General features: G+C 45.0%; 1 protein-coding gene across 2 annotated transcripts in view; it reads left to right on the forward strand.

Moving 5' to 3' along the window:
• Positions 1–12321, forward strand: part of fam102ab (family with sequence similarity 102 member Ab) — an 82127-nt gene that overhangs the window by 57147 nt on the left and 12659 nt on the right. For both annotated transcript variants that reach the window (XR_005051650.1, XM_036976865.1), the window contains 2 exons: positions 3776–3896; positions 4849–4878. Coding sequence is in view for 1 of the 2 variants with exons in the window: in XM_036976865.1 (XP_036832760.1) it covers positions 3776–3896; positions 4849–4878 (151 nt within the window). In the remaining variant the exon portion in view is untranslated. The remainder of the gene's footprint in view (positions 1–3775; positions 3897–4848; positions 4879–12321) is intronic.

Here is a 12321-nt window from a genome sequence, read left to right on the forward strand (position 1 = left end):
GCACCCATTCCTATAACAACATGTCCTGCTGCACCCATTCCCTTAACAACATGTCCTGCTGCACCCATTCCTATAACAACATGTCCTGCTGCACCCCGTCCCCATAACAACATGTCCTGCTCCACCCATTCCTATAACAACATGTCCTGCTGCACCCATTCCCATAACAACATGTCCTGCTGCACCCATTCCCTTAACAACATGTCCTGCTGCACGCCGTCCCCATAACAACATGTCCTGCTGCACCCATTCCTATAACAACATGCCCTGCTGCACCCATTCCCATAACAACATGTCCTGCTGCACCCATTCCCATAACAACATGTCCTGCTGCACCCATTCCTATAACAACATGTCCTGCTGCACCCATTCCTATAACAACATGTCCTGCTGCACCCCGTCCCCATAACAACATGTCCTGCTGCACCCATTCCCATAACAACATGTCCTGCTGCACCCATTCCCATAACAACATGTCCTGCTGCACCCCGTCCCCATAACAACATGTCCTGCTGCACCCCGACCCCATAACAACATGTCCTGCTGCACCCATTCCCATAACAACATGTCCTGCTGCACCCATTCCCATAACAACATGTCCTGCTGCACCCATTCCCTTAACAACATGCCCTGCTGCACCCCGTCCCCATAACAACATGTCCTGCTGCACCCCGTCCCCATAACAACATGTCCTGCTGCACCCATTCCCATAACAACATGTCCTGCTGCACCCATTCCTATAACAACATGTCCTGCTGCACCCATTCCCTTAACAACATGTCCTGCTGCACCCATTCCCATAACAACATGTCCTGCTGCACCCATTCCTATAACAACATGTCCTGCTGCACCCATTCCTATAACAACATGTCCTGCTGCACCCCGTCCCCATAACAACATGTCCTGCTGCACCCATTCCCATAACAACATGTCCTGCTGCACCCATTCCCATAACAACATGTCCTGCTGCACCCCGTCCCCATAACAACATGTCCTGCTGCACCCCGACCCCATAACAACATGTCCTGCTGCACCCATTCCCATAACAACATGTCCTGCTGCACCCATTCCCATAACAACATGTCCTGCTGCACCCATTCCCTTAACAACATGCCCTGCTGCACCCCGTCCCCATAACAACATGTCCTTCTGCACCCCGTCCCCATAACAACATGTCCTGCTGCACCCATTCCCATAACAACATGTCCTGCTGCACCCATTCCTATAACAACATGTCCTGCTGCACCCATTCCCTTAACAACATGTCCTGCTGCACCCCGTCCCCATAACAACATGTCCTGCTGCACCCATTCCCATAACAACATGTCCTGCTGCACCCATTCCCATAACAACATGTCCTGCTGCACCCCGTCCCCATAACAACATGTCCTGCTGCACCCATTCCCATAACAACATGTCCTGCTGCACCCATTCCCATAACAACATGTCCTGCTGCACCCATTCCCATAACAACATGTCCTGCTGCACCCATTCCTATAACAACATGTCCTGCTGCACCCCGTCCCCATAACAACATGTCCTGCTGCACCCATTCCCATAACAACATGTCCTGCTGCACCCATTCCCATAACAACATGTCCTGCTGCACCCCGACCCCATAACAACATGTCCTGCTGCACCCATTCCCATAACAACATGTCCTGCTGCACCCATTCCCATAACAACATGTCCTGCTGCACCCATTCCCTTAACAACATGTCCTGCTGCACCCATTCTCATAACAACATGTCCTGCTGCACCCCGTCCCCATAACAACATGTCCTGCTGCACCCCGTCCCCATAACAACATGCCCTGCTGCACCCCGTCCCCATAACAACATGCCCTGCTGCACCCATTCCCTTAACAACATGTCTTATGACTGGGATGACAGACTGTGTTCAAAGGTTGATCTGCAAAGTAGGTTTCAGTTATCTTTCTCTCTCTCTCTCTCTGAGCATAATATAAACCGGGCACTACAGTCTGCCTAAGGTTGCATGTGTGTGCTGTATGTGTGTTTGTGGAGTGAGAAAAGGACACACTGACCCACTTTCACTGTTCTGCTGCAGTGACTCAGATGGAGAGAATGAAATAAAAAGAGAGCGGCACCAATAAGGCAGAGGGCAACCTCAGCAGCTCGCCCGTTATCTCAGCATCTGATTCACTGGGGAACTAATTGATTTGTGATTGACAGCTGAGATTGACGACTGAGGACGGAGTCTTATCTGACCTCCAGGGTTCTTCTGGGAATAGAAGGAGTGGGAGCTGTTCTGAGAAAGACACGGCACATTTGCCGGAAAAAACTAGTATGAGACAGTTGCACACTATCCAGGAAGTGTTTATTTTACATGTTATATCCCATCGTTAAAGGAAAGCATAGGGGCTAGCAAAAACGATATACAAAGTGTTGGTGCGACGTTATCCCACTGACGTTCTGAGAACAATCTAAGGGGACGTTCTCTTGGGGATGTTTGTGTAGTTCCATGTAAGTTAGCTGGACGTCACTGAGGAGCGTGTCAGGACCTTTTTTAGGACATTTTCAGGATTTTCATTTTACTAGTCCTTAAGACGATGTATGATGGTCCCAAGGGAACGTTCTCTGGGTCCTAAAAACATCCTTGGCGATGTCCCCAGGACAAACCAGGAAGCAGACAAAACCTCCAGGGGACCATGACACAACATCCCGACAGCTTTAGGCGACCATTTTGTGACGACACGGGGATGACCTAACGACTCATTATTGTTTGCAGGAAAACGAAATATTAACATGCTAAATAGTATTCAAAGTAGTATGTACTTGTAGTCGTGATAGTTGAGAAAGTGCATACTCATGCAGTATGCAAGTACTAAACAGGTGGTACCCGATTCGGAACACAGCCCTCGTCTCCTCTTGGCAGATGAAATCAACATTGTTTCACCCTATCCAGTTGTTTCACATCACCCGTGATAAAGAGATCATAAAAGAAAGGAGGCCATTTAAGAGTATTGGAACGCAGCCACTGTCCTCTGGCTTTCTCAAGGCCCCTGTACAAACTGATGGGCATTGAGGCAGGACTACAATGCAGTGATTTTGCACTAGCTGGCTGCCTCTACACTGTAGCTGTTTGTCTGTGGGCATGGCTCAACAGGAAGGACTTTAGAGAGAGAGGGAAGGAGAGAAAGAGAGAGGATGGGAAAAGGATTCTTAGAAGCCCTGAGCCCCGAGGCGTTTAGTTACGTAAAAGCTCACTTAGTGACCAGAGACACACTTGAACAGTCACACGCATGCACTTTAAGTTGTGTGGAATCTGACTTTAGATGTCAATCTTTACTTAGCAGTTGGAGGCAGCAGCATTAAACATTAAAAGTAAGGGGCTTTCCACGCAGCAGAACTCTATATTTGGCAGGGTAATGTATCCGAAGTGTGTAATAGTCCCTTTTACAACAGAAAAGCAGGTGGTTTTCATTTGCTGTGCTTTTGGTCATGGGTCTTGATTATGTACTGTACAATACGCTTTTGCCAGAAGGTGGCCATAAACACAGCTCAGGAAATGGACAATATTGCTAATTATAATGGTAAAAGAATAATGATTGATGAAGATAATGTTAATGTTGAGGATGATGAAGATCATGATGATAAATATAGTAATCAGGAAAATTATAATGTTGATGGTAGTGGTGATGACTTCAATGATGTCAATTATGATGACCCAAAAAATGTATTGATGATGATGAATGACCCTAACCATCTCCCCCCTCTCTCTGTCTCTCTCTCTCTCTCTCTCTCTTTGTCTGTAGGGAGGAGGTCCAACAGAACTGTGTTCGTTGGAAGAAGAAGTTCTCCTTCATCTGTAAGATGAGTGCCAGTCCCACCACTGGAGTCCTGGACCCCTGCATCTGCAGGGTCTCTGTACGCAAGGTAACGACATCTCCCATCAACCCCTGCTATAGTATTTTACAGTGCCTAATGATGATACTCTACAGGTGACATTTTCTTAGGGAAAACAACCTACTCACTGAGAAAAAGTTGCCTTGTGTCCTGTCTTTTTAAGATATGATATAGTTATTTTGGGCATCTTTTTCCTCACTGCTTGTCATTGCCCAAGTTCTCTCTCTGCCTCAAAAGTGTGTCATAGGTACCTTATTACCAGATACAAGGTAATTGACCTATAATTACTCCTGTATAAGGCATTCTGTGGTAATGTAAGCCTACTCCCTAACCTTTTACCTCTAACTCTGATGTAAATGAATGAGACCTTCCTACACCTTTCACACACCTACACACTGGATCAACCTTGGCAGGTGTTTTTCAATGTCTGAAATATGATTAGTTCCCTTAGTTCCCATTCCCAAATCTACACACTGTTGCAGACAGCTTAGTTCTGTCTATGGACTCTTTTGTTGCTTGTTGTTTACAATGCTAGTTATATTACTCCTCTCGTTACCATGGTATCAGCAAATATGGGATTGCGGAACATTTCCCTTACATGTATCAGTAACGGCTGACTGGAGATCAGGGCATGGCTATAATCACACAGCTGCATATCTGCTATTATGACATGGAGTCCTCAGATCTCAGATCAGTTTATCTGTAGGGAGTGGGGACTCTATGATTCCAACAGTGTAGCAAACAAGTGCTCACTGTTAAAGCCACATTCTGTAATACTATTGAGCATGACAAGCTTAACATGATCATTTATAATCAAACTGTTAAAAAAGGATTCTTCCTTTGTTTTATTTAGTCTCCTCGTGTTAGAAATCACTTGAAATATGAATTCTAGCTGCTTAACTTTATGTACAATAATAGACTATAGAAGGAAAGAAAGTGTTTGTGCTTCATGCATTTCATCCACTTCTTCTTGTCACTGCAGGAGCTCAAAGGAGGAAAGACGTTTTCAAAGGTAAGACAAAAATATGTGACATGTCCTCTTTTAGCATGCCTCTACTAATGTTGACACACACACACACACACACACACACACACACACACACACACACACACACACACACACACACACACACACACACACACACACACACTTGTTTTACTATCCTTGTGGGTACCAAACAATTGATTCCCATAACCCCTAAGCCTAACTCTAATGCTAACCCTAATTGTAACCCCTAAGCCTAAAATAGCAATTGTGCTTGTTTTACTGTCCTTGTGAGGACTTCTGGTCCCCACAAGGATAGTGTAAACCAAAAACACACACCATATGTACAGTATATCTGGAGCAGATGAGTCAGTGTGTGTGTGTGATACAGTACATTTTACAGCCCCAATAACAGTAAAACCACTGTGGTTAAAGTCATGTAAAAGGGAATTGGGTCCATAGCTCAAGCCAACTAGTATGACGTACATGTGACAAAGCCTTGTGACACAGGATGGGCCTTTTGGGGAAGGTGGGGAAAACAGTGCAGTGACGTGGACAACTTTTTTCCTTCCTTACTGCTTTTCCAGCTGTAGTGTTTGTGGTTTATAGTGTTTCCACTAGTTGACAGTAAACTGTGTGAAGAAACCTTTTAGCTCTTCAGTGACCCTGACCTAAGTTTTTAGGTCAAATCAAATCAAATCAAATTTTATTTGTCACATACACATGGTTAGCAGATGTTAATGCGAGTGTAGCGAAATGCTTGTGCTTCTAGTTCCGACAATGCAGTAATAACCAACAAGTAAACTAACTAACAATTCCAAAACTACTGTCTTATACAGTGTAAGGGGATAAAGAATATGTACATAAAGATATATGGATGAGTGATGGTACAGAGCAGCATAGGCAAGATACAGTAGATGGTATCGAGTACAGTATATACATATGAGATGAGTATGTAAACAAAGTGGCATAGTTAAAGTGGCTAGTGATACATGTATTACATAAGGATGCAGTAGATGATATAGAGTACAGTATATACGTATACATATGAGATGAATAATGTAGGGTATGTAAACATTATATTAGGTAGCATTGTTTAAAGTGGCTAGTGATATATTTTACATCATTTCCCATCAATTCCCATCATTTCCCATTATTAAAGTGGCTGGAGTTGAGTCAGTGTGTTGGCAGCAGCCACTCAATGTTAGTGATGGCTGTTTAACAGTCTGATGGCCTTGAGATAGAAGCTGTTTTTCAGTCTCTCGGTCTCAGCTTTGATGCACCTGTACTGACCTCGCCTTCTGGATGATAGCGGGGTGAACAGGCAGTGGCTCGGGTGGTTGTTGTCCTTGATGATCTTTATGGCCTTCCTGTAACATCGGGTGGTGTAGGTGTCCTGGAGGGCAGGTAGTTTGCCCCCGGTGATGCGTTGTGCAGACCTCACTACCCTCTGGAGAGCCTTACGGTTGTGGGCGGAGCAGTTGCCGTACCAGGCGGTGATACAGCCCACCAGGATGCTCTCGATTGTGCATCTGTAGAAGTTTGTGAGTGCTTTTGGTGACAAGCCGAATTTCTTCAGCCTCCTGAGGTTGAAGAGGCGCTGCTGCGCCTTCTTCACGATGCTGTCTGTGTGAGTGGACCAATTCAGTTTGTCTGTGATGTGTATGCCGAGGAACTTAAAACTTACTACCCTCTCCACTACTGTTCCATCGATGTGGATAGGGGGGTGTTCCCTCTGCTGTTTCCTGAAGTCCACAATCATCTCCTTAGTTTTGTTGACGTTGAGTGTGAGGTTATTTTCCTGACACCACACTCCGAGGGCCCTCACCTCCTCCTCCTAGGCCGTCTCGTCGTTGTTGGTAATCAAGCCTACCACTGTTGTGTCGTCCGCAAACTTGATGATTGAGTTGGAGGCGTGTGTGGCCACGCAGTCGTGGGTGAACAGGGAGTACAGGAGAGGGCTCAGAACGCACCCTTGTGCTGCCCCAGTGTTGAGGATCAGCGGGGTGGAGATGTTGTTGCCTACCCTCACCACCTGGGGGCGGCCCGTCAGGAAGTCCAGTACCCAGTTGCACAGGGCGGGGTCGAGACCCAGGGTCTCGAGCTTGATGACGAGCTTGGAGGGTACTATGGTGTTGAATGCCGAGCTGTAGTCGATGAACAGCATTCTCACATAGGTATTCCTCTTGTCCAGATGGGTTAGGGCAGTGTGCAGTGTGGTTGAGATTGCATCGTCTGTGGACCTATTTGGGCGGTAAACAAATTGGAGTGGGTCTAGGGTGTCAGGTAGGGTGGAGGTGATATGGTCCTTGACTAGTCTCTCAAAGCACTTCATGATGACGGAAGTGAGTGCTACGGGGCAGTAGTCGTTTAGCTCAGTTACCTTAGCTTTCTTGGGAACAGGAACAATGGTGGCCCTCTTGAAGCATGTGGGAACAGCAGACTGGTATAGGGATTGATTGAATATGTCCGTAAACACACCGGCCAGCTGGTCTGCGCATGCTCTGAGGGCGCGACTGGGGATACCGTCTGGGCCTGCAGCCTTGCGAGGGTTAACACGTTTAAATGTTTTACTCACCTCGGCTGCAGTGAAGGAGAGTCCGCATGTTTTCGTTGCAGGCCGTGTCAGTGGCACTGTATTGTCCTAAAAGCGGGCAAAAAAGTGATTTAGTCTGCCTGGGAGCAAGACATCCTGGTCCGTGACTGGGCTGGTTTTCTTCTTGTAGTCCGTGATTGACTGTAGACCCTGCCACATACCTCTTGTGTCTGAGCCGTTGAATTGAGATTCTACTTTGTCTCTATACTGACGCTTAGCTTGTTTGATAGCCTTGCGGAGGGAATAGCTGCACTGTTTGTATTCGGTCATGTTACCAGTCACCTTGCCGTGATTAAAAGCAGTGGTTCGCGCTTTCAGTTTCACGCGAATGCTGCCATCAATCCACGGTTTCTGGTTAGGGAATGTGTTAATCGTTGCTATGGGAACGACATCTTCAACGCACATTCTAATGAACGCGCACACCGAATCAGCGTATTTGTCAATGTTGTTATCTGACTCAATACGAAACATATCCCAGTCCACGTGATGGAAGCAGTCTTGGAGTGTGGAATCAGCTTGGTCGGACCAGCGTTGGACAGACCTCAGCATGGGAGCTTCTTGTTTTAGTTTCTGTCTGTAGGCAAGGATCAGCAAAATGGAGTCATGGTCAGCTTTTCCGAAAGGAGGGCGGGGCAGGGCCTTATATGCGTCGCGGAAGTTAGAATAACAATGATCCAAGGTTTTTCCAGCCCTGGTTGCGCAATCGATATGCTGATACAATTTAGGGAGTCTTGTTTTCAGACTAGCCTTGTTAAAATCCCCAGCTATAATGAATGCAGCCTCAGGATGTATGGATTCCAGTTTGCAAAGAGTCAAATAAAGTTTGTTCAGAGCCATCGATGTGTCTGCTTGGGGGGGAATATATACGGCTGTGATTATAATCGAAGAGAATTCCCTTGGTAGATAATGGGGTCGACATTTGATTGTGAGGAATTCTAAATCAGGTGAACAGAAGGATTTGAGTTCCTGTATGTTTCTGTGATCACACCACGTCTCGTTAGCCATAAGGCATACGCCCCCGCCCCTCTTCTTACCAGAAAGATGTTTGTTTCTGTCGGCGCGATGCGTGGAGAAACCCGCTGGCTGCACCGCCTCCGATAGCGTCTCTCCAGTGAGCCATTTTTCCGTGAAGCAAAGAACGTTACAGACTCTGATGTCCCTCTGGAATGCTACCCTTGCTCGGATTTCATCAACCTTGTTGTCAAGAGATTGGACATTGGCGAGAAGAATGCTAGGGAGTGGTGCACGATGTGCCCGTCTCCGGAGTCTGACCAGAAGACCGCCTCGTTTCCCTCTTTTACGGAGTCGTTTTTTTGGGTCGCCGGCTGGGATCCATTCCGTTGTCCTGGTTGAAAGGCAGAACACAGAATCCGCTTCGCGAAAATCATATTCTTGGTTGTACTGATGGTGAGTTGACGCTGATCTTATATTCAGTAGTTCTTCTCGACTGTATGTAATGAAACCTAAGATGACCTGGGGTACTAATGTAAGAAATAACACGTAAAAAAACAAAAAACTGCATAGTTTCCTAGGAACACGAAGCGAGGCGGCCATCTCTGTCGAAACCATGGCAACCAAAAAGGTGTGACCCTGACCTAAGTTTTTAGGTGTGACCCAGTCAGGTGTGACCCTGACCTCAGTTTTTAGGTGTGACCCTGACCTAAGATTTTATGTGTGACCCAGTCAGGTGTGACCCTGACCTCAGTTTTTAGGTGTGACCCAGTCAGGTGTGACCCTGACCTAAGTTTTTAGGTGTGACCCAGTCGGATGTGACCCTGACCTAAGTTTTTAGGTGTGACCCAGTGAGTGATTGGTCACCTGGTGGACCATTACCAATAGACCCATTTCCCAGATGTGTCATGAAAAGTTGCGCGCGCAGTTCGTCATCAGAAACCTCTTCATTTGCCTAGCAGTGGCTACGATCACATGCAACTTTAAATGGAGCTCATGCAAGTTAACAAACATGTTGTCACATGGTTATCGAGCTAGCAAGCCAGCGAGGCAAGGTAGAATATCGTAACTAGAGCTAGATAAAGCCGGTAGAATAATATACTTGTTGAACATAGCTATAGCCATCAGTCTTGTGTGTTTTCATGGTCATCTCTCACTGTTAAGTTTGTCAAGATCACGACTTTAGCGTTAGGGTCATTCTTAAATTGCGGTAGCATTTGCTTACCTTGCCTTTGCAGCCATGAAAAACACTCTCTAATGACAAACAGTTACAGATCATACACGTTTTTGTTTATGTCGAAATGATTATCAATAATACAACATAATGCAAGTCCTTTATACTGCAAAACCTTATGTTTATGCATTGTTTAAAGTGCTTAGGGAAAGCAAATTGTCTTGTCTCAGTAGTGATGTGTAGAGTTGTCGTGACATGTTTGGGGGATTTAAAGTTATCTAGCTATTATTTTGAATGCTAGAAAGTGAAAAAATGTATTTAATATATTGTATTGATAAAAAAAATAACAAGGCTATTTATAAATAACTATTTTATTTACTAGTATAGTGTGTCCCTACGTTTTATGTTATTGGTGTTACCGCCTTGAAAATGACTTATTACAAAGATATACAAGGACCTTGAGCATTCTCTCCAGTAGCAAACTGTTGTCATGGGATCTATAATTATTAGGTAATCACACCTTTTACTATGCCATACATTTGAGGATTCCATTGATAATTTGATATCTAAATACAAAGTTAGTCAATTTAAATGAAGGGAAATAACATTGTGGGCAAAATTATGAATCATATCACTTTAGGATATATATATATTTTTTAAAGATTTATGACCTTAAATGGAGGCCACAAATGCTCAAATCTAAGAAAAATCGAATTGACCAAAAATGTCTCATTGGTGTAATCGTCATTGTTGTTACTATTGCTACTGGTGGCACAATGTTATCATAATGGTAAAAACATGTTTAAGCCATTAAGCTACCACATCTGTTGATTTAGAATGGGAAGATGTACCCCCACACACAAACAAAAAATGATGCTTGCTTGTAAACAAAACATTGCTTTATAGGTCCTTTGGGTTTCTAGAAATGACTGACACATGGCAATAGCCTCTTCAAAGTGTGTAGACTTGTGCCTTAGAAGAAGTTCTGCATTTAGTCTCTTGCCTCACAAGATTTAGTTGGGAAACAGATTGTCCTTTTTGATGTTGATAACAGTGCAAGGGAACTATGAAGCACTCATAGTGTAAAGAGACAGCGTAGAGGCCACACATGATTCTAGTGATTCTAGTGCTGCTTATTGACAAGGCATGTGACTGGTGGCCTTCAAGTCTTTATGACACCAGTTTCTTTATGGAAGAGGAAAGTGTGACGACATGGTCACCCATTAGAGAAGGAAGTGTGTGTGTGTGTGTGTGTGCGTGTGTGTGTGTGTGTGCGTGTGTGTGTGTGTGCGTGTGTGTGTGTGTGTGTGTGTGTGTGTGTGTGTGTGTGTGTGTGTGTGTGTGTGTGTGTGTGTGTTAAGGCTGGCTGGATGTTATCATTGGGCTAGTGCTTCCCTGTCCCTCTCGTTTCCTCCATATTTGCTGACCCCGTTCATCCGGGAAGAAGGCACTGCACCGGAAAGTCCGCTGAGTCAGCTGAAAGAAACGGAGAGAAAGTGAGAGACAGAGAGAGGGCATGTGGCATGGGAGGATAGAGGGTCTTTGACCTCTCCAGGCCTGTAGGAGTTTGACACAGAGGGACATAGGGACAAGAGGAAGTACTATAGAAAAGGTCTACTAGTTCTCTGTCTTCTGATGTGTTTGTCCAGTCCTTCTTCCTCTCAATAGTACAGGCCGATGTCTGCCCAACTAACTAACAAGCTTGTGTGCCAGACACATGGCACTCCACCCCAGTGTCTGTCAGAGATATAGTGGCTGTGGGAAGGGACCCCGCTTGCAGTTTGTGAATGAAAATGGATAGAATAAGACAAGGTTTTCTGATCTGCACGTGTGTTTTGAAACCTTGTCTTCTGATCACATAAAAGGAAGGAGTAGGATAATATGGAGATTCTAGTGTGACTCAGTTTAGATGACCGGCGAGGCTGTTTGATTATAGCAGAAAGCAGAAGTCTGGGGATATAAAAAAGGAAAGGGGAAAAAAGCAACACTGCATTTCTTTTACTGGTAACCATTAGTCAGCCGAACCACAACCGACACAATCATATGGTGTCTCGACCATGTTGCTGGACAAAACATATTGTGAGTGTGTGTGTGTGTGTGTGTGTGTGATTGCATTAAGCTTCCTCTCTAGTTTTAAAGCTGCTTTTTGCTCGAAACTTTATGATCTACCAGTGGTCTTCCCCAGGGGTCACTTGGTCACCAAATGTGTCCTCAAACAGGAGTGACTCACACTTACCTGTAACAATAATGACCATTACTGACAATGTAAAGTGGTAAAACATGGACATAATGTGTAACTGATGAGCTTTGCTGCCACCCACCCATTGTATCTGCCTGTCATAAAGATAACTTTACACGGTCATAATGACATTACCAATAATAACATCTTATTTGATTTAACTAGGCAAGTCAGTTAAGAACAAATACTATTTTACAATGACAGCCTTCCCCCGGCAACGCTGGGCCAATTGTGCACCGCCCTATAGGACTCCCAATCACGGCTGGATGTGATACAGCCTGGATTTGTACCAGGGACTGTAGTGACACCTCTTGCACCGAGATGCAGTGCCTTAGACAGCTGTGCCACTCGGGAGCTTCTGGCAAGCTATGACACCTAACAACTCAAATACATGTCTTTAATAGACACGGTTTGAGTTATCTTACACTATAAAACCAAGGCCTAGAAAAGGACTTACAATGAAGTTTCTATCATGGTTTCTGGTTTAACAGTGTTTGATGTGGTCTCATA

Source organism: Oncorhynchus mykiss, chromosome 5 (genome assembly GCF_013265735.2).
Source record: "Oncorhynchus mykiss isolate Arlee chromosome 5, USDA_OmykA_1.1, whole genome shotgun sequence".
Classification (NCBI taxonomy): Eukaryota; Metazoa; Chordata; class Actinopteri; order Salmoniformes; family Salmonidae; genus Oncorhynchus; species Oncorhynchus mykiss.